We start from the raw sequence: 23,414 nt of genomic DNA, 5'->3' as shown, positions 1-23,414 counted from the left end.
ATACGTTACATGGCCACATACAAATGTATGTGGACACCCCTTGAAAGTTGTGGAATCAGCTATTTCAGCCACATGTGCAGCTGACATGTGTATAAAATCGAGCACACAGCCATTCAATCTCCAAAGACAAACATTGGCAGTAGAATGGCCCGTACTGAAGAGCTCAGTGACTTTCAACATGGCACAAGTCAGTTCGTCAAAATTCTGTCCTGCTACAGCTGCCCCGGTCAACTGTACTGTAAGTGCTGTTATTGGGAAGTTGTGGGCCACACAAGAACAGGCGAGTGCTGAAGCGCACAGCACATACAAATTTGATGAATCACCATCTGGCAGTCCGACGGACTAATCAAGGTTTGGCGGATGCCAGAAAATCACTTCCTGCCCCAATTATTAATAATGTTTTTCATGGTTAGGGTAAGGCTACTTGAAGGGAGATCTTAACACTACATTGACATTGTAGACAATTCTGTACTTCCAACTTTGTGGTAACAGTTTGGAGAAGGCCCTTTCCTGTTTCATCATGACAATACCCCCATGCACAAAGTGAGGTCCACACAGAAATCGTTTGTTGAGATTGTTGTGGAAGAACTTGACTGGCCTTCACAGAGCCCTGATCTCAACCCCATTTGAACACCTTTGGGATGAATTGGAATGTCAACTGGGAGCCCGTGCCTGAACTCACTAATGCTCTTGAGGCTGAATGGAAGCAAGTCCCCACAGCAATGTTCCAACATCTAGTGCATGGCTGTCGAACCCTGTTCCTGGAGAGCTACCTTCCTGTATGTTTTTGCTCCAACCCCAGTTGTAACTAACCTGGTTCAGTTTATCAACCAGCCTATTATTAGAATCAGGTGTACTAGATTAGGGTTGGAGTGAAAACCTACAGGATGATACAATGGCTCTCCAGGAACAGGGTTGGAGAGCCTTGATCTAGTGGAAAGCTTTCCCAGAAGAGTGGAGGCTGTTAGTAAAGGGGGAACAACTCCATATGAATTCCCATGTTTTGGGATGAGATGTTCGACGAGCAGGTCTCCACATACTTTTGGCTATGTAGTGTATATACGGGATAAAGGTCCATAATATTGCATTACATTACTATGTTGATGAATACCATTGAATAAATAGTTTAATTGACATGTTAAAATTGCGTTTGGTTCAGGCACATACAACAATTATTTGCCATGTAGACAAAGTGTACAGCTACTGTATAGTGCAGAGGAGGGTGCTGGGTGCTAGTGCAGTTAAAGGTGTCCTAGATAGAGCACACCTCTGTAAAATGAGAATGCACCTGCATCTCAAGGGCACTGTCCCTTATGTTCTCATCCATACAAAGGATAAATTATATCCTCAATTGATTTGCTGAAATGTGTGACATACACATTTCAGCAAATCAATTGAGGATATAATTTATGTTTAATGGATATGCCAATACATACACGCATGCATGTATACACTATTCAAGATCAGAAAGTACATGAAAAGATTGTTGGTAACATTTCATTGTTCAAAGATAAATTAACCACTTTCTAATAGAATTGAACCAAACCTAACCCAGTAGAATTTCATCCATCTGAATTCAAATCAAAATTTTTTTATTTTACCTTTATTTATCTAGGCAAGTCAGTTAAGAAAACATTCTTATTTTCAATGACTGCCTAGGAACAGTGGGTTAACTGCCTGTTCAGGGGCAGAACGACAGCTGTCAGCTCGGGGGTTTAAACTTGCAACCTTGCGGTTACTAGTCCAACGCTCTAACCACTAGGCTACCCTACCGCTACCCCGGTACACCTCAAATTATGTAAATTGCTCAGAAGCTTCTAAAGGCCATGACATCATTTTCTGGAATTTTCCAAGCTGTTTAAATTCACAGTCAACTTAGTGTATGTAAACTTCTGACCCACTGGAATTGTGATACAGTGAATTATAAGTTAAATAATCTGTCTGTAAACAATTGTTTGAAAAATTACTTGTGTCAATGCACAAAGATGTCTTAACCGACTTGCCAAAACTATAGTTTGTTAACAAAAAATGTGTGTAGTGGTTGAAAAACAAGTTTTAATGACTCCAACCTAAGTGTATGTAAACTTCTGACTTCAACTGTATATGATGCTCACAAGCCACACAATAGTTGGATATTCATTTCCCACTGAGCAAACAATTTCTGTACTTACAGCATTCTCAGAAATTTATTTTGTCATGTTTTTGTTTTTGCAGACAATTTTTTTTATTGACATTTGTCAATACAACTCATGAATGCAACTGTTCATGTCATTATTCTACTTGTAGCCCTAAATGTCCTTAAAATAAAATGGTAAAACACAGTTGTAGGGCTAAATATGGACTGCAGAGAAATGAAAGTAGTGAGAGAAAAAAAGGATTTTTGGGCCTGATAATGCTCTTTTGAGACCCCTCTTTCAAAGTAACTTCAAAGATCTCTTCATCTTCCCATGGTAGCCAAAGTAATGGGCAACTGGGCATTTCATACATGACCATAAGCATGATGGGATGTTAATTGCTTTTTAACTGCTATCAATATACTTTGCATCCCTCATTTACTCAAGTGTTAACTTTGGCAGTTAGCTGTATCTTCTCGTGCATACTGTACACAAAATATCTGAGTCATGTAAAAGTGTGTCTTTCACAAAATCCCTGATAGCTTATGATTGTTTTACTGATACTTGCCATTTTTAAATACATACACTTTCAGGTCCAGAGAATGAGTGTTAAAAACATGTTTTTTTATAAGAAAAATGAATTGTCATAAATGTTGACAAAACTAAAAATTGCGGATCAAAATGTAATAAATAAACCCTAGTCAGAAAGGCATCGGAAACGTGTCACAAGGATGCATTCATTTCCTTGCATACTGCATTTACACTGGAGAAAGAAATTCAGTCAAAGCTGAAAATAACCTTATTATCTAGGGGTAAATGTGATTAACATACATTATGTCTTCATAGACTTCTATTTAAAATGACATGAGGGCCAGTGAGTGGTTGTGACAGAAGAAATTAACAAAAATAGGGACTGAGGGATAGGAGAATGTCAAGCTTTTGTGGGTTGCCTAAAATGCTTATATTGTCATTAGAATGGGATCCAACTGAGTTTCCCGATGGAGATTAAAGTCTGGCAAGTGTTGGAGGGCAGCCACACCATTTCAACTAGATTGAAATGGAGATAGCCCAATGCAAAACCAAATCCCACATCTGTCAGGTGGTGGCGGCCAAGAAGGATGCGGGACACGCCGGCCAGGAAAGCCCACAGCACCAGTAAGATGCGTAGAGGGACAGCGAGCACTAAGTGTGACAAAAGGAACTTGGATACCATGGCAGCCCGGCTTGCATGTGCTGCTGGGAAAGAGTAAATGTCCATCGCCATGTAATCAAAGAGGCCAGGTGTCATCTCCCAGGGTCCTTTGCGCTTCACGAGTTTCTGCATACCTGCGACGGTCATTACATCCAGTAAAAGCGCTGAGGAGGGAGAGGAAATGGTGTTAAGGATTAACAGAAAACATCCTAGACCTAGATGATAGGCAGTAGGGTAAATACAGCATGTGTATCTGAGTTAGGACCTGTACAAGTTTTACCAGTGCCAACCACTTGTTTTTAAAGTTGGCATGCACCAAATCTGTCCCTGTTTGTAGATTCCAGCCCATCTAGCCTAGTCTACTGTACCAATCACACAAATGTGTTTCTAGGGTCTGGAGAGCAGTTGACTTGCATTGGTTTTTGGACAAAAATGCACAAAAAATAGCATTGCAGATAGTGGCCAGGTAAACAAAACCAAAGTGTGAATTGCTGTCTTACCTTGTCCATAGACTGCTAGTAGGTTAAGGAAACCAAAGTGTAATTTGGTAATTTGGCTGAACTATCCCTTTTTGATGATCTCATAATCCATTATAAACCCTGTCAGTATCCATGAACTGTTTATAATCTGTTAGTATCATATTATAATGAACCAGTTAATATCAGTTACACATTTTGTTGTGTTACAGCCTTCATTTAAAATTGATTATATTGAGATGGTGTATCAATACACCCAGTCACTACAAAAACACAGGCGTGCTTCTTAACTAAGTTGCCAGAGAGGAAGGAAACAGCTCAGGGATTTCACCATGAGGCAAATTGTGACATTAAAACAGTTACAGAGTTTAATGGCTGTGATAGGAGACAACTGACGCTGGATCAACAACACAAAACACAATACAACCACAATACTAACCTAAATGACAGTGTGAAAAGAAGGAAGCCTGTACAGAATGAAAATATTCCAAAGCATGCATCCTGTTGGCAATAAAGCACTTAAGTAAAACTGCAAAAAACGTGGCAAAGAAGTTAACTTTATGTCCTGAATACAAAGTGTTATGTTTGGGGCAAACCCAACACAATACATCACTGAGTACCACCCCGCATATATTCAAGCATGGTGGTGTTTGCATCATGTTATGGGTATGCTTCTCATCGGCAAGGACTAGGGAGTTTTTTTAGGGTAAAAAGATAAGGAATAGACCTAAGCACAGGCCTAGAGGAAGACCTGTTTCAGATTGTTTTTCAACAGACACTGGGAGACAAATTCACTTTCAGCAGGACAATTATCTAAAACACAAGGCCAAATATTCACTGGAATTGCTTACCAAGATGACATTGAATGTCCCGGAGTACCCTAGTTACAGTTTTTATGTAAATCGGCTTGAAAATCTATGGCAAAACATACATGGTTGTCTAGCAATGATCAACAATCAACTGGACAGAGCTTGAATAATTTATTTAAGAATAATGTGCAAATATTGTACAATCCATGTACAATAGAGACTTACCCAGGAAGTCTCACAGCTTTAATAGTTGCCAAAGGTGAATCTAAAATGTATTGACTCAGGGGTGGGAATACTTATGTACATGAGATTTTTCTGTAATTATGGGGTATTGTAAAACCTATGTAATCAATTTTGAATTCAGGCTACTTTATGACTACTTCATGAAGGCACTGTATTTTGAGACAGTCGGAAAATTGCTAGCAGGGATTCTTGACCGACGGAAATGTAACTTTTATAGTTGAAAACATCAAAGGCAATTTTATAAGGATAAATATTTATTTGGGGAATTGTAGAATATTTTCTATATTATTCATTTCCATGTCGGCTCTATGCGCGGAAATGCCTTTGTCCTGAGCAGAGGAGCCCAATTTCAAACTCTGCACAAAAAAGTGTTTAAAATGAAAGAACTGACAATAATGAATATTAACTGGAAAATGATGTTATGTAGTGTCTTGAAATAGCCTTCTGTGAATTTAAATAATAATTCTGTAATTACATAAACATGTATACAGATATTTGGTCAACTCCGTCCGATTTGTTAAAAATCCTAAATTATTCAGGAATGAGCAGGGTCAGTTACAGCATAAGAACCCCTTCTTCATGTCCTAATTACATGTAGTGCCACAAGACCACTTATGGTCTGTAAAGTTCTCTACTTTTGATAGATTTCAAACACACAATATTGACATCACCATGGTCACAATCACAACTGTCAACTCCATCTCCCTGATAGGAGATAGTGTGTGTGTGCCATTCAGAGGGCAAGACAAAATATTAAAGTGCCTTTGAAAAGGGTATGGTACTAGGTGCACCGGTTTGAGTGTGTCAAGAACTGCAACGCTGCGGGGTTTCTCACACTCAACAGTTTCCTGTGTGTATCAAGAATGGTCCACCACCCAAAGGACATCCAGCCAACTTGACACAACTGTGGAAAGCATTGAAGACAACATGGGCCAGTATCCCTGTGGAACGCTTTCGACACCTTGTAGAGTCCATGCCCTGAAGAATTAAGGCTGTTCTGAGGGCAAAGTGGGGTGCAACTCAATATTAGGAAGGTGTTCCAAACGTTTTGCACACACACCATATACACACTCACTCACACACACACACAACATTGACACTCCCACAAAAAAAAACACACACATTCACATACACTACATACGCACATACTCACACACCGAAACAACACAAAAACACATACAGTACATAAACATTACACACACAGGCACACTCACACACTTTTACTCTTCATTTCCTGCTGCTACTCTGTTCTTATTTTACTCTTATTATTATCTATCCTGACACCTAGTCACTTTACCCTAACTTCATTTACATATAGGGCTATGGCGGTCACGAAATTTCGTCAGCCGGTGAATGTCAAGGAAATATCTGTCAGTCTCCCGTTAATTGACCATTAATTAACATAAACACATTTAGCATCTCCTGGCTTATGCACACAGCCTACAAGCCACTGATGCAGACCTTTGAAACATTTAAAAAGGTGTAATGAATCCATGTAATATAGCCTACAACTTCACAATAAATATTTATTTTAGACAGGTCTAAAGATGCATGATATGAAGAAAATGTAGTCTATTTAAGAAGAACAGAATTGCATACTCTGAGTTGTCCTTATGTTAAGTCCTGATCTGGCTATGCCAAATGGCCGAGTGTAGCACTAGTTAATTTAGCAGATAAGATTTTCTTAGAATTCCGTGGCATTATTTTATAGTATGAAAATACAATTGATCAAAGCAAAATAATATAGAAAGGATATTTTCTCCAAACGATTTGAGGGAGTGCGCACATTCTGTGTTGAGAGGTTAACAAAGAAGGTTAACAAAGAAATACACTATCATTCAAAAGTTTGGGGTCACTTAGAAATGTCCTTGTTTAAAAAAAATAAACAACATTTTTGTCCATTGAAATAACATCAAATTGATCCGAAATACAGTGTAGGCATTGTTAATGATAATGTTGTAAATGACTTGTAGCTGAAATGGCAGATTTTTATGGAATATCGACATAGGCGTAGAGGCCCATTATCAGCAACCATCCCTCGTGTTCCAATGGCACGTTGGGTAAGCTAATCCAAGTTTATCACTTTAAAAGGCTAATTGATCATTAGAAAACCCTTTTGCAATTATATTAGCACAGCTGAAAACTGTTGTTCTTATTAAAGAAGCAATAAAACTGTCCTTCTTTAGACTAGTTGAGTATCTGGAGCATCAGCATTTGTGGGTTCAATTACAGGCTCAAAATGCCTAGTAACAAAGAACTTTCTTCTGAAATTCGTCAGTCTATACTTGTTCTGAGAAATGAAGGGTTTTCCATGAGAGAAATTGCCAAGAAACTGAAGATCTCGCGCAAACTGAAGAACAGCGGAAACTGGCTCTAACCAGAATAGAAAGAGGAGTGGGAGGCCCCGATGCACAACTGAGCAAGAGGACAAATACATTAGAGTGTCTAGTTTGAGAAACAGACGCCTCACAGAAGTCCTCAACTGGCAGCTTAATTAAATAGTACCCGCAAAACACCAGTCTCAATGTCAACAGTGAAGAGGCGACTCTGGGGTGCTGGCCTTCTAGGCAGAGTTCTGCCTCTTTTCTTTTTAATAGCCAGTCTGGGATATGGCTTTTTCTTTGCAACTCTGCCTAGAAGGCCAGCATCCTGGAGTTGCTGATAATGGGCCTTTGTACACCTATGTAGATATTCCATAAAACATCTTCCATTTCCAGCTACATTAGTCATTTATAACATTAGCAATGTCTACACTGTATTTCGGATCAATTTGATGTTATTTTAATGGACAAAAAAATTGCTTTTCTTTCAAAACAGTGACCCCAAACTTTTGAACAGTAGTTTATATATTCCTATATGCCTTAATTTAGAGTTATTAATGTAATTTTAGTTGTTCTACAAATGTTGGGCTACATGTTTTGATGATTTTTAATACATTGTAAGGCTGCATGATGCCACTCTAATGATGATTTGAAAAAAGTTGCTTGAAAGGCATGAGCTCTGCTTATTTTTTTGTGCAGGCTGTACACACTACATCAGTCACTCATTCACAATTTGACAAGCACTTGATAATGCCTAGAATATGTGTGGCCGTTATGCACTCAAAAAAAATCCATGCCTTTTGTGGTTAGTGGCCATTGTGCCCTTCTCTGAGTGCTGCGCGCTCCATCAGGTGATCGGGTCTTTCTCACAGGCTTATAAGTGAAGACAGACACATTGGGGACGCAACTGCATGCGTCTTTATGCAGTTCCAAGGTGCAAAATGAAGATATTGGAAGAACTGTCCATATTTACTTTTTTTTTGAGTAGGCCTAACGAACAGCAAAAGCACTTGCCTATGTCAATTTACTATCCCCCATAGTATAAAATATTATTTCTTGACATTATAAGCGCAGCAATGTGCACATGGTAGTAGGCTACAAGAGCGAATGTTCCATTAGCAGAAAACAGCATTATCAAAAGTGACCGCAAATTAAATTATTCATGTAATTCTTCTATTATAAAGGTGCATTTTTATGCTGAAAATGATCCTCCCCCAACGTGTATGCCAGTTAGGCTCTACACCCCTTGTAAAGCAGATTGTGCTTAACTTGAAGTTATTTGGCCACTTTAGTTGTGATACAAACCTTATTACAACATATAGGCCTATGGGCTAGGCTACACGGGGTGTGCGACTATGATTCGAAAAAGTCAACAACAACAAAAGGAATTGTTTCTTATACTGGGCATCATTCACAAGTGATAATATAAAAATTCACAAGTGATAATATTGTCACCCATCAGACTATTCTTGATATAATATTGTCTTAACATATACTAAAAAATATATGTGTGAAATTTGTTTTGATTTAGAATGGACCATAATCATGTACCTATATTGAAACAGGGGCAGCGGGAAAAGATACATGTCATCTACACATTCAAATAGCGAATGGAGGACGCTTTTCCTCTTAGTTTATTTTAAAATAAAAATTAAAATTAAAATAATTTTTATTAATTTTTATTTTAAAATAAATATAGTAGGCCTAGCCTATAGAAAGCTGATGGGATCCTCGTCATTTATTAGTGGCCATCACTCTGTTTTCTCCGGCAATTGCATAGCCTATAGAAATGTTGTGCAACATGAGCGCATGGACTTTCATGAAGTGTTTGATTAGATTTTAGAATACATTTGCATTGATGTCAGAGTGATTAGAGGGACAATAGAGTGCTGAGTACCAGGCAGTTAGCAAGTTTGGTAGGCTACTAATCACCAGCAGCAGCATCATAGCTTGGGGAAGCCTAATTACTGTGACTAAACGGTCAAGTGGGATTTGACTGCCTTCATGACTCGTGACCGCTGGTGTGGCGGTAATACAGTCACCGCAACAGCCCTATGTACATATCGACCTGAAATACCTCTGCACATTGATCTGGTACAGGTAGCTCCATTCTTGTGTATTTTTTGTATTCCTCGTGCTACTATTTTATTTTTAACATCGTTGGGAAGTCTACACCAGTTGTATTCATTGCATGTGGCACATATAATTTGATTTGAATAAGCTGTACATAAGCGATGGAATTAAATGCACAGACTACAGCCTATTAATACTCCTCAAGAGTGGTGGAAACAAAAACAAAATTCAGTCAGAAAAAAACACTGTGAAGAAGTGTCCCTTATGCTTGAATGATTCGAGTCTGCCACATTTGATGACGAAAAGGTAAATCGAAAAATTAAATCACTTACCAAGAAGCAAATTGACCAGAACTTCTTGTCCTGCCATTGTGTTGCTTCTGGTGAGACATATAATTGTGCCAACAATCCAAGGGATGCCATGACCAGTGATTGCAAGCAGGTTGACCATGGAGCGCACACTGCCCCATGAGGAGTGAGAATATGCGCAAACCCCAAGTCTTTTGGACATGCATATATCAATCGCCAAAAGAGAGTTCATTGCAATGGCCTTAAACGAGGGGTTGAGTTGTATGCAATCCTCGTCTGGAAGTTTAACAGATTCTCTGCGGCCCTCAGTGTTATTTTCAAGTGGCTCCTGCTGCACATTTTGAGGTTGCTGCTGCTGCTGTTGGCTTGGCTGGCGTTTCAGTGAACCAGGCCGTCTTAATGTCCCCCGTGCCTCGTTGCTATTTCTGAGAGGCTGGTTCAGTGAAATAAACTCCAGTCTGTTGATCGGGTCATTCTGATCTCTCATCCTGGATCTGGTCTGATTTACAGGCATTTTGATATCAAATTAGCAAAACCTGACAATTCCCCCTTTTCATGTAGCAGGGACGTTATTACTGATATGGTGAAGAGTTGTCTGCAGAGAGATCAAGTGTTGCTCTGAGGCGCCAACTCAGTGTGAGTTATAAATAGATCTACTGCCTTGCTTCTGTATCTGTATGACTGCACATGGGTCCTCGATTTCAGCCATTTTTATTTTGCATACAAGACAAGTGACTGTACATAACTAGGGCCGAGCTCCCTGGCATCCAGGAACTCTATACCAGGCGGTGTCAGAGCAAGGCCCTAAAAATAGTTAGACTCCAGCAATCCAAGTCATAGACATTTCTCTTTGCTCCCACATGGCAAGCAGTACCAATGCACCAATTCTGGAATCAATAGCACCCTGAACAGCTTCTACCCCCAAACCACAAGACTGCTAAATATCCACATCCATGGGACAGTAGTGGAGAGGGTAGTAAGTTTTAAGTTCCTCGGCGTACACATCACAGACAAACTGAATTGGTCCACCCACACAGACAGCATCGTGAAAAGGCACCTCTTCACCTCTTCAACCTTCAACATCATTGATATATACAGAGAAAAGAGTCGGCCCGAGAATTGAACCCTGTGGCACCCCCATAGAGACTGCCAGAGGACCGGACAGCATGCCCTCCGATTTGACACACTGAACTCTGTCTGCAAAGTAATTGGTGAACCAGGCAAGGCAGTCATCCGAAAAACCGAGGCTACTGAGTCTGCCGATAAGAATATGGTGATTGACAGAGTCGAAAGCCTTGGCAAGGTCGATGAAGACGGCTGCACAGTACTGTCTTTTATCGATGGTGGTTATGATATCGTTTAGTACCTTGAGCGTGGCTGAGGTGCACCCGTGACCGGCTCGGAAACCAGATTGCACAGCGGAGAAGGTAAGGTGGGATTCGAGATGGTCAGTGACCTGTTTGTTGACTTGGCTTTCGAAGACCTTAGATAGGCAGGGCAGGATGGATATAGGTCTATAACAGTTTGGGTCCAAGGTGTCTACCCCTTTGAAGAGGGGGATGACTGCGGCAGCTTTCCAATCCTTGGGGATCTCAGACGATATGAAAGAGAGGTTGAACAGGCTGGTAATAGGGGATGCGACAATGGCGGCGGATAGTTTCAGAAATAGAGGGTCCAGATTGTCAAGCCCAGCTGATTTGTACGGGTCCAGGTTTTGCAGCTCTTTCAGAACATCTGCTATCTGGATTTGGGTAAAGGAGAACCTGGAGCTGCGGGGGGGGGGGGGGGGGGGCTGTTGGCCGAGGTTGGAGTAGCCAGGCGGAAGGCATGGCCAGCCGTTGAGAAATGCTTATTGAAGTTTTCGATAATCATGGATTTATCGGTGGAGACCGTGTTACCTAGCCTCAGTGCAGTGGGCAGCTGGGAGGAGGTGCTCTTGTTCTCCATGGACTTCACAGTGTCCCGGAACTTTTTGGAGTTGTAGCTACAGGATGCAAACTTCTGCCTGAAGAAGCTGGCCTTAGCTTTCCTGACTGACTGCGTGTATTGGTTCCTGACTTCCCTGAACAGTTGCATATCACAGGGACTATTCGATGCTATTGCAGTCCGCCACAGGATGTTTTTGTGCTGGTCGAGGGCAGTCAGGTCTGGAGTGAACCAAGGGCTGTGTCTGTTCTTGGTTCTGCATTTTTTGAACGGAGCATGCTTGTCTAAAATGGTGAGGAAGTTACTTTTAAAGAATGACCAGGCATCCTCAACTGACGGGATGAGGTCAATGTCCTTCCAGGATACCCGGGCCAGGTCGATTAGGAAGGCCTGCTCACAGAAGTGTTTTAGGGAGCGTTTGACAGTGATGAGGGGTGGTCGTTTGACTGCGGCTCCGTGGCGGATACAGGCAATGAGGCAGTGATCGCTGAGATCCTGGTTGAAGACAGGGGAGGTGTATTTGGAGGGCCAGTTGGTCAGGATGACGTCTATGAGGGTGCCCTTGTTTACAGAGTTAGGGTTGTACCTGGTGGGTTCCTTGATGATTTGAGTGAGATTGAGGGCATCTAGCTTAGATTGTAGGACTGCCGGGGTGTTAAGCATATCCCAGTTTAGGTCACCTAACAGAACAAACTCTGAAGCTAGATGGGGGGCGATCAATTCACAAATGGTGTCCAGGGCACAGCTGGGAGCTGAGGGTGGTCGGTAGCAGGCGGCAACAGTGAGAGACTTATTTCTGGAGAGAGTAATTTTCTAAATTAGTAGTTCGAACTGTTTGGGTATGGACCTGGAAAGTATGACATTACTTTGCAAGCTATCTCTGCAGTAGACTGCAACTCCTCCCCCTTTGGCAGTTCTATCTTGACGGAAGATGTTATAGTTGGGTATGGAAATCTCTGAATTTTTGGTGGCCTTCCTGAGCCAGGATTCAGACACGGCAAGGACATCAGGGTTAGCAGAGTATGCTAAAGCAGTGAGTAAAACAAACTTAGGGAGGAGGCTTCTGATGTTGACATGCATGAAACCAAGGCTTTTTCGATCACAGAAGTCAACAAATGAGGGTGCCTGGGGACATGCAGGGCCTGGGTTTACCTCCACATGACCCGCGGAACAGAGAAGGAGTAGTATGAGGGTGCGGCTAAAGGCTATCAAACTAGGTCGTCTAGAGCGTTGGGGGCAGAGAATAAGAGGAGCAGGTTTCTGGGCATGGTAGAATATATTCAGGGCATAATGCACAGACAGGGGTATGGTGGGGTGCGGGTACAGCGGAGGTAAGCCCAGGCACTGGGTGATGATGAGAGAGGTTGTATCTCTGGACATGCTGGTTGTAATGGGTGAGGTCACCGCATGTGTGGGAGGTGGGACAAAGGAGGTAACAGGGGTATGAAGAGTGGAACTAGGGGCTCCATTGTGAACTAAAACAATGATAACTAACCTGAACAACAGTATACAAGGCATATTGACATTTGAGAGAGACATACAGCGAGGCATACAGTAATCACAGGTGTTGAATTGGGAAAGCTAGCTAAAACAGTAGGCGAGGCTAATCAGCTAGCACAACAAACAGCAGGTAAAATGGCGTTGACTAGGCAGAACTTGAGAACTTGTCCTCAACTTTTTTTTATATTTACAAAAATCTGCAAACCATGTAATTCTATTTGATAATGTAGAAGTACTACAGCAATAATAGTAATTGTTAAAACTGAGAGAGAGAAAAGCAAACAGATGATGAAGTACCTGAGGGTGGTGCAATGGTTGGCGTGACAGAGGTGGCCGGGGGAGCTTTTCTCTTTTCTGTGATTCAGAAAAAGTAGTGTTAGACAGAGCCTGTTTCCTGAAAAACATTTTCAACTTTTTGCATCAATACCTCTGGAGAAAGCTGGAGAAGTATTGAATGAAATTATTTAATTACATGTGTAAATTTAATTTGTAACGTGAGTGGTGTAGTCAGCATGTAAATGCTAAAGACCCTGTCAAATCTGGTATATTGGTTCTCAGTAGACCCTGGACAGGTCATGATGCGAGGTGTGGAGTTTGTTGTGTACGTCCAAGTTGATTTGCGAATTTTCAATCGACATTGGTGTCATATTGGCTTAGATATTTGGGAAAGGGAAATTTGAATTTAACGTTGAACTTCACACGATGTTATAATAATGGAAAACATCCTCTCTGCTAACTCTTAAATCAACTTGAGGACATACATAATTATTACAATGGAACAGTGAATCATTATTGCTCTACCTTTACTCTGCAAATATGTGAATAAATAAGCCCTCTGTGTCGCAGTATCATATGTGACAGTGATGTATTGTTTGACACATTTGGCTCAGGAAATCCCTCTTCATTCCTTATTCTGCTCCCATTCCCCATTCTCCTGCCAAATGGCTAACAAGGTCACCTCGAATTGCCCACAATTCATTTTAGGGCTGACCCCATTTAGTAAATGGGCTGTTGGTCAACCAAGATTTTTTAGTTGAGCAGTGGCAAATACAGTGCCTTGCGAAAGTATTTGGCCCCCTTGAACTTTGCGACCTTTTGCCACATTTCAGGCTTCAAACATAAAGATATAAAACTGTATTTTTTTGTGAAAAATCAACAACAAGTGGGACACAATCATGAAGTGGAACGACATTTATTGGATATTTCAAACCTTTTTAACAAATCAAAAACTGAATAATTGGGCGTGCAAAATTATTCAGCCCCTTTACTTTCAGTGCAGCAAAACTCTCTCCAGAAGTTCAGTGAGGATCTCTGAATGATCCAATGATCTGATGTTGCAGTTATCCTGGGATAGTGTATGACCGAGAGGCTCACTCCCCTCAGTGAGCTTGTCCAGTAGTGGGGTCAAGAAGGGTTTTACTTGAGATGGGAGTATCTGGAGTTGACAATTTATTTATGCCATTGGATGAGTTGGTGTTTTGTGCTATGAAATACCAGGAACGAGATTGAAACCTCGTCTTAAGGGCCAAACTGAACAATAATTTATAGCGAATGCTATCTGGCTACAGGATAGTCCTTTCTCATTTAAAAAGTCTCACCTTCTGACCCGTTCAAAACATCTGTGGTTCGTTATGTCGACTAGGGGGTGGATCTTTGCTATAAAATATCTCAGTAGCCTTTGTGTTGCGGCTCTCAACGAATAAGGAGACTGTGATTCTTCGGCAAGCTATTTCAAAGCTCTCACTATTAAAGATGTAGTTTAAGTATAACTTTAAGTATAACTCTGTGTGTTAAGTTTGTCTCTCCACATTTGAAAATACAGAAATTATCCACCACACTGTCCGGAGCTCCCTGGCGCAGGAAACAGAGGGCCCAGAATATTTTATACAATGTTGCGAGCTTCAGGCCTGACGCATGTTAAAAGTTTATACAATGTTTCAAGTTCCTTGCAGACAGGCCATGCATAGCCAATGTGATTGATAGGACATTTGTGACCGTTTCAGGAAACTAGGCGTATGGCAGGGTCACTACTTCACAGGAGAGCCATTTGAAAGTAAACGTTATTTTTTTTAAATCAGAGATGCCTTCTTGAACATGTGAACTTTCATGTGCCTTAATACAAAAATGGTATGCCATCTGTAAATACAAATACAATTGTTAAATTATGAGCCTAGTTGGTTTAGCCAGATTCAGTCTGGCCATCTACTCCGATTTCAGATCACTGAGTGTGCCAGAGAGCACAGAATAACTGATGAATTTACAAACGCTCAACGCCTGTTGAATATGGCCGATGTCAGTAAACGACGTTGGCAAAAGAAAAAACATTTTTAAATTGTGGCCAGGAGAAAAGTTACAGTCACCAACGCTCTGGATAACATGAAAACAGCCTAACCAGCTCTGCTAGGGCGAGTGAAATGGTCAGAGTGGGGTGTTCCCTCATTGTGTGTCTGGAAGTAGCTAGCAAGCTAGCCAATGTTAAGTAACCAAGCTAACTGATTGACTGCCGTTGTGAAGTCAGAACATTCGGATCAACCCTACTCATTGGCCAGAGCGTCCGGTGTGCGCTCTGAACGCAAAACGCTCTGAATTTACTAACAGACAATCTGACAGCACAGTTGCAGTCACCAATGCTCTGGATAACATAACAGCCTAACCAGCTCTGCTAGGTCGGGTAATGTTCAGTGAGCTGTTCTCTCTCACTTAGATGTCTGGAAGTAGCTAGGAAGTTAGCTTGGGTGCTTGACTGCAGTTAGTGCATTCAGATCAACCCTTAAAGAGATGGGTGGGGCTAAAGCTTAAGAGGGTGTGAACGATGCTGAATGGGTGTAGACCAAGAAGGGCTTTCCAATAGTAGTAGCAAAACATTCAAAGGTCATTTTCTCAAAAGTGAGTTTACAAATTTCAAAGCAAAATGTATTTCCCATTGTTCCTCAACTGTAGTGTATTTTATACCATTTTGTAGCTCTGAGTCTCTACTTTTATCCAATGTAGTAACAAACACAATTTAAAATGTTGCTACATAAGACCGATTTGAGCCGGTCGGTGACATTTTCTACCTGCGGGCTGCAATTCTTTATATTTGGGCTTTATGGCAATTTTTTACATATTGGCAATGGCAATAGAAGTTACTTTTAGATTTGTATAATTTTCATTTAGATAGAATTTTGATTAACCACATGACATTGATTTTGAGATATGAATACTATTATAAATGAAACTGTTCAAAACAATATATATTTTTTTCATATATAGACACACCCTATGTTTGAATAAAATCAACTATATGGTGGTTCCTCTATTAAAAGTTGCGAGCTTACACCACGGGACCCAGTATTCAGTAATATCCAATACCAGATGTATCAAACTCCATTCTTTGAAAATGATGCCGTGTCTGCATGTATGTATTACAATTATACACTTCAACAGTGCTTACCACTCCTGCTCCTGGGACATCAATGATTACACATTGTAACTATGCAATAGACTAGAAACATGATTTAAGTAAAGGATGATTTGTAATTCTTATATACAGACTAAAAAAACAGTACATTCTGTTAGCACGCCCACGAGCGAGCCACTCAGGCGGAGAATGACTCGTGTAAGAGAGCGAGGAAAGAGATGGGAGTAACAAGCCGGCATAACAATATAATGAAACAAGCAGGGAGCAGGTTTCGAACCCTCAACATTCTAGCCCGAAATCCAGCACGCTATCGACTGTGCCCAAATGTATTAAGACGGTGTAGCAGTCAGACGTTTTTGTCCTTCGTCTTGTTGTGTCCCATGTATATATCTTTTTACATCATTTTCTTCGCATATCTTTTTTATATATTTTTCTAAACCTCAACTTCAAAATACTCTCCTGCAACCCGCCTCACCCAATGTGGTGTGGAAAGTATTTTTATTTACCTCTGAATCGGAATCCCCCAACAGAAGCTAGCCAGCTAACTAGCTACTAGCTTGTAATCAGCTAACCACTGCTAGCGGTCATCAGATACCTTTAGCTCGGAGAGCTCTCGCTAGTTTGTACAACACGATTCAAACCAGGCATACAGGACCTATTTTCTCACCATATCCCCGGACTCCTACTGAACCTTCTCACCTGGATCATCGCAGCTAGCTAGCTACAATCCGAGTGACTACCCCTGGCTAAAGTCTCTGTCCCGAAGCAAGCACCAAATAGCCTGGAGCTAGCCCATGCTAGGCCCATCTCCCGGCTAGCTGAAAAGGTCGTCCATCAGTCACTCCTGGACCCATTTTACTGCCGGAACGGGGTACGGAACCGCGACGATTCTTCGCTAATGGACTACTGATGTAATCTGCTCGAGGGGGTTACTAAACTGGCTCCTATGTCACGATGTCCCCTGAATGCCCATCTGCTAGCCCGCTAGCTGTCTAGAGCATATCGGACTAATAGGTCCATTGGCCAATTTCTCGTCCCACTATTCCTATTTTGTGTTACTGGGAGTCTTGTGAGTGAAAACATCTGAAGATCATCAAAGGTAAAAGATTAATTTGATTGCTTTTCTGATTTTCGGGACCAAGCTACTTGATGCTAGGTGTTCATAATGTTTTGTCGAGCGATCGATAAACTTACACAAACGCTTGGATTGCTTTTGCTGAAAAGCATATTTTCAAAATCTGACACGACAGGTGGATTAACAAAAGGCTAAGCTGTGTTTTGCTATATTGCACTTGTGATTTCATGAAGATAAATATTTATAGTAACATTATTTGAATGTGGCGCAATTTAGCGGTTGTTGATGAAAATTATCCCGTTAACAGGATTGCAGCCATAAGAAGTTAACCAACCATTAGGTCCACCTCCCACATACAGTGGGGCAAAAAAGTATTTAGTCAGCCACCAATTGTGCAAGTTCTCCCATTTAAAAAGATCAGGCCTGTAATTGTCATCATAGGTACACTTCAACTAATGACAGACAAAATGAGAATAAAAAATCCAGAAAATCACATTGTAGGATTTTTTATGAATTTATTTGCAAATTATGGTGGAAAATAAGTATTTGGTCAATAACAAAAGTTTCTCAATACTTTGTTATATACCCTTTGTTGGCAATGACAGAGGTCAAACGTTTTCTGTAAGTCTTCACAAGGTTTTCACACACTGTTGCTGGTATTTTGGCCCATTCCTCCATGCAGATCTCCTCTAGAGCAGTGATGTTTTGGGGCTGTTGCTGGGCAACAAGGACTTTCAACTCCCTCCAAAGATTTTCTATGGGGTTGAGATCTGGAGACTGGCTAGGCCACTCCAGGACCTTGAAATGCTTCTTACGAAGCCACACCTTCGTTGCCCGGGCGGTGTGTTTGGGATCATTGTCATGCTGAAAGACCCAGCCACGTTTCATCTTCAATGCCCTTGCTGATGGAAGGAGGTTTTCACTCAAAATCTCACGATACATGGCCCCATTCATTCTTTCCTTTACACGGATCAGTCGTCCTGGTCCCTTTGCAGAAAAACACCCCAAAGCATGATGTTTCCACCCCCATACTTCACAGTAGGTATGGTGTTCTTTGGACGCAACTCAGTATTCTTTGTCCTCCAAACACAACGAGTTGAGTTTTTACCAAAAAGTAATATTTTGGTTTTATCTGACCATATTACATTCTCCCAATCTTCTTCTGGATCATCCAAATGCTCTCTAGCAAACTTCAGATGGGCCTGGACGTGTACTGGCTTAAGCAGGGGGACACGTCTGGCACTGCAGGATTTGAGTCCCTGGCGGCGTAGTGTGTTACTGATGGTAGGCTTTGTTACTTTGGTCCCAGCTCTCTGCAGGTCATTCACTATGTCCCCCCGTGTGGTTCTGGGATTTTGCTCACCGTTCTTGTGATCATTTTGACCCCACGGGGTGGGATCTTGCGTGGAGCCCCAGATCGAGGGAGATTATCAGTGGTCTTCTATGTCTTCCATTTCCTAATAATTGCTCCCACAGTTGATTTCTTCAAACCAAGCTGCTTACCTATTGCAGATTCAGTCTTCAAAGCCTGGTGCAGGTCTACAATTCTGTTTCTGGTGTCCTTTGACAGCTCTTTGGTCTTGGCCATAGTGGAGTTTGGAGTGTGACTGTTTGAGGTTGTGGACAGGTGTCTTTTATACTGATAACAAGTTCAAACAGGTGCCATTAATACAGGTAACAAGTGGAGGAGGCAGAGACAGGAAGAGGAGGCAGAGACAGGTAAATGGGCAGAGACAGGCAGAGAGAGAGAGAGGCAGAGACAGAGAGACAGACACAGGCAGAGACAGAGAGACAGACACAGGCAGAGACAGAGAGACAGGCAGAGACAGAGAGAGAGAGAGAGAAAGAGAGAGAGGCAGAAACAGAGAGAGAGAGAGACAGGCAGAAACAGAGAGAGAGAGACAGGCAGAAAGAGAGAGATATGCAGAAACAGAGAGAGAGACCGGCAGACAGGCAGCAAAAGGCAGAGAGAGAGAGAGAGAGACACGCAGAGAGACAGGCAGACGGGCAGAGACCGAGAGAGAGGCAGAGGCAGGCAGAGACAGAGAGAGAGGCAGAGACAGGCAGAGACGCAGAGAGAGAGAGACAGGCAGAGACAGAGAGAGACAGGCAGAGACAGAGAGAGAGACAGGCAGAGACAGAGAGAGAGAGACAGGCAGAGACAGGCAGAGCCCGAAAGAGACAGGCAGATGGGCAGAGACAGGCAGATGGGCAGAGCAGAGACAGGCAGAGACAGAAAGACAGGGAGAGACAGAGAGAGGCAGAGACAGAGAGAGAGACAGGCAGACAGGCAGCAACAGGCAGAGAGAGAGAGACAGGCAGAGAGACAGGCAGAGACAGAGAGGCAGGCAGAGAGAGAGAGAGAGAGAGACAGGCAGAGACAGAGACACAGGCAGAGACAGGCAGAGACAGAGAGAGACAGGCAGATGGGCAGAGACAGGCAGATGGGCGGAGACAGGCAGAGAGAGAGACATGCAGAGAGAGAGAGACAGAGAGACAGGCAGAGACAGAGACAGGGAGAGACAGGGAGAGAGGCAGAGACAGGCAGAGACAGAGAGAGAGAGACAGGCAGACAGGCAGCAACAGGCAGAGAGAGAGAGACAGGCAGAGAGAGAGGCAGAGAGAGAGAGACAGGTAGACACAGAGAGAGAGAGGCATGCAGAAACAGAGAGATAGACAGGCAGACAGGCAGCAACAGGCAGAGAGAGAGAGACAGGCAGAGAGACAGGCAGACGGGCAGAGAGACAGGCAGATGGGCAGAGACAGAGAGAGAGGCAGAGACAGGCAGAGACAGAGAGAGAGCGAGAGAGAGAGAGAGAGACAGGCAGATGAGCAGAGACATGCAGAGAGAGAGAGAGAGAGAAAGGCAGGCAGAGAGAGCGAGAGAGAGAGAGACAGGCATAGAGAGAGAGAGAGAGAGAGACAGGCATAGAGAGAGAGAGACAGGCATAGAGAGAGAGAGAGAGACAGAGGCATTGAGAGAGAGACAGAGGCAGAGAGAGAGAGAGAGAGACAGAGGCAGAGAGAGAGAGAGAGACAGAGGCAGAGAGAGAGGCAGGCAGACGGGCAGAGACGCAGAGAGAGAGAGAGAGAGACAGGCAGAGACAGAGAGAGACAGAGAGCCAGGCAGAGAGAGAGAGAGACAGAGAGAGAGAGACAGAGGCATTGAGAGAGAGACAGAGGCAGAGAGAGAGAGACAGAGGCAGAGGCAGAGAGAGAGAGAGAGACAGAGGCAGAGAGAGAGGCAGGCAGACGGGCAGAGACGCAGAGAGAGAGAGAGAGAGACAAAGAGAGACAGGCAGAGACAAAGAGAGACAAGCAGAGACAGAGAGAGAGAGACAGGCAGATGGGCAGAGACAGGCAGATGGGCAGAGCAGGCATAGAGAGAGAGACAGGCAGAGAGAGAGAGACAGACACAGGCAGAGACAGAAAGACAGACACAGGCAGAGACAGAGAGAGAGAGAGACAGGCAGAGACAGAGAGAGAGAGGCAGGCAGAGACAGAGAGAGAGAGACAGGCAGAGACAGAGAGAGAGAGACAGGCAGAAACAAAGAGAGAGAGACAGGCAGAAACAAAGAGAGAGAGACAGGCAGAAAGAGAGAGAGAGACCGGCAGACAGGCAGCAACAGGCAGAGAGAGAGAGAGAGACAGGCAGATGGGCAGAGACAGAGAGAGAGACAGAGACAGATAGAGAGGCAGAGACAGAGAGAGAGAGAGAGACAGGCAGAGACGGAGGGAGAGAGAGACAGGCAGAGAGAGAGAGCCAGGCAGAGAGAGAGAGAGACAGGCAGAGAGAGAGAGAGACAGGCAGAGACAGAGAGAGACAGGCAGAGAGAGAGACAGGCAGAGAGAGAGACAGGCAGAGAGAGAGAAACAGAGAGACAGGCAGAGAGAGAGAGACAAAGAGACAGGCAGAGACAGAGAGAGAGAGACAGGCAGACGGGCAGAGACAGAGAGAGAGGCAGAGACAGGCAGAGAGAGAGAGAGAGGCAGGCAGAGAGAGAGGGAGAGAGAGACAGACAGAGGGAGATGGAGAGAGAGAAAGGCAGAGAGAAAGACAGGCAGAGAGAGAGAGAGAGAGAGAGCGAGACAGGCAGAGACAAAGAGAGACAGGCAGAGACAAAGAGACACAAGCAGAGACAGAGAGAGAGAGACAGGCAGAGAGAGAGAGACAGACACAGGCAGAGACAGAGAGAGAGAGAGACAGGCAGAGACAGAGAGAGAGAGAGACAGGCAGAAACAGAGAGAGAGAGACAGGCAGAAACAGAGAGAGAGAGACAGGCAGAAACAGAGAGAGAGAGACAGGCAGAAAAAAGAGAGAGAGACAGGCAGAAAAAAGAGAGAGAGACAGGCAGAAAGAGAGAGACATGCAGAAACAGAGAGAGAGAGACAGTCAGAAACAGAGAGAGAGACCGGCAGACAGGCAGCAACAGGCAGAGAGAGAGAGAGACAGGCAGGCAGACGGGCAGAGAAAGAGAGACAGAGAGAGAGAGAGACAGAGGCAGAGAGAGAGGCAGGCAGACGGGCAGAGACGCAGAGGGAGAGAGAGAGAGACAGGCAGAGAGAGAGAGAGACAGAGACATTGAGAGAGAGACAGAGGCAGAGAGAGAGAGAGAGAGACAGAGAGAGAGAGACAGAGGCAGGGAGAGAGGCAGGTAGACGGGCAGAGACGCAGAGAGAGAGAGAGAGAGAGAGAGAGAGACAGGCAGAGACAAAGAGAGACAAGCAGAGACAGAGAGAGAGAGACAGGCAGAGAGAGAGAGAGAGCCAGGCAGAGACAGAGAGAGACAGGCAGAGAGAGAGACAGGCAGAGAGAGACAGGCAGAGAGAGAGAAACAGAGAGACAGGCAGAGAGAGAGAGACAAAGAGACAGGCAGAGAGAGAGAGACAAAGAGACAGGCAGAGAGAGAGAGACAAAGAGACAGGCAGAGACAGAGAGAGAGAGAGAGAGAGAGAGAGAGGCAGGCAGAGAGAGAGGCAGAGAGAGAGAGAGAGAGAGGCAGGCAGAGAGAGAGAGACAGGCAGAGAGAGAGAGAGAGAGACAGGCAGAGAGAGAGAGACAGGCAGGCAGAGAGAGAGAGAGAGAGACAGGCAGAGAGAGAGAGAGAGAGAGAGACAGGCAGAGAGAGAGAGAGAGAGAGAGACAGGCAGAGAGAGAGAGAGAGAGAGAGACAGGCAGAGAGAGAGAGAGAGAGAGAGAGAGAGAGAGAGAGAGAGAGAGAGAGAGACAGAGCAGAGAGAAACAGGCAGAGATAGAGAGCGGCAGAGAGAGACAGGCAGAGAGAGAGGCAAGGCCGGGCAGAGAGAGAGAGAGAGAGAGGCAGGCAGAGAGAGAGAGAGAGGCAGAGAGAGAGAGAGGCAGGCAGAGACAGAGAGAGAGAGAGATGCAGGCAGAGAGAGAGAGGAGAGAGAGACAGGCAGAGAGAGAGAGAGCCAGGCAGAGACAGAGAGAGACAGGCAGAGAGAGAGACAGGCAGAGAGAGACAGGCAGAGAGAGAGAAACAGAGAGACAGGCAGAGAGAGAGAGACAAAGAGACAGGCAGAGAGAGAGAGACAAAGAGACAGGCAGAGAGAGAGAGACAAAGAGACAGGCAGAGACAGAGAGAGAGAGACAGGCAGAGAGAGAGAGAGAGAGAGGCAGGCAGAGAGAGAGGCAGAGAGAGAGAGAGAGAGAGACAGGCAGAGAGAGAGAGAGAGACAGGCAGAGAGAGAGAGACAGGCAGGCAGAAGAGAGAGAGAGAGAGACAGGCAGAGAGAGAGAAGAGAGAGAGAGACAGGCAGAGAGAGAGAGAGAGAGAGAGACAGGCAGAGAGAGAGAGAGAGAGAGAGACAGGCAGAGAGAGAGAGAGAGAGAGAGAGAGAGAGAGAGAGAGAGAGAAGAGAGAGAGAGAGAGAGAGAGAGAGAGAGAGAGAGAGAGAGAGAGAGAGAGAGAGAGAGAGAGAGAGGAGAGAGAGAAGACAGGCAGAGACAGAGACA

At 43.7% G+C, this 23,414-nt stretch overlaps 1 protein-coding gene across 1 annotated transcript; it reads right to left on the bottom strand.

Annotated features, from left to right (window-relative positions):
- Nucleotides 1–2,199: 2,199 nt before the first annotated feature.
- On the bottom strand, nucleotides 2,200–10,193 carry LOC109885925 (inactive phospholipid phosphatase 7-like). The gene is made up of 2 exons (XM_020477706.2): nucleotides 9,561–10,193; nucleotides 2,200–3,470 (listed from the first exon to the last, which is right to left on the bottom strand). Exons 1-2 carry the CDS (start codon nucleotides 10,048–10,050, stop codon nucleotides 3,085–3,087), a joined length of 876 nt encoding a protein of 291 aa, XP_020333295.1. The 5' UTR covers nucleotides 10,051–10,193; the 3' UTR covers nucleotides 2,200–3,084.
- Between the last annotated feature and the right edge of the window lie 13,221 nt (nucleotides 10,194–23,414).

This window comes from Oncorhynchus kisutch, linkage group LG8 (genome assembly GCF_002021735.2).
Source record: "Oncorhynchus kisutch isolate 150728-3 linkage group LG8, Okis_V2, whole genome shotgun sequence".
In the NCBI taxonomy this organism is placed as follows: domain Eukaryota; kingdom Metazoa; phylum Chordata; class Actinopteri; order Salmoniformes; family Salmonidae; genus Oncorhynchus; species Oncorhynchus kisutch.
The sequence above is the reverse complement of the archived record's forward strand: the minus strand, read 5'-3'. Positions and strand labels throughout refer to the sequence as shown.

Bases quoted from the DNA above. Each gene is read 5' to 3' on its own strand.
- LOC109885925 (XM_020477706.2), bottom strand. From the start codon at position 10,050: ATGCCTGTAAATCAGACCAGATCCAGGATGAGAGATCAGAATGACCCG. The intron at 3,471-9,560 runs GTAAGTGATTTA...CTCCCTCCTCAG, and splicing joins TCTGGTCAATTTGCTTCTTG to CGCTTTTACTGGATGTAATG.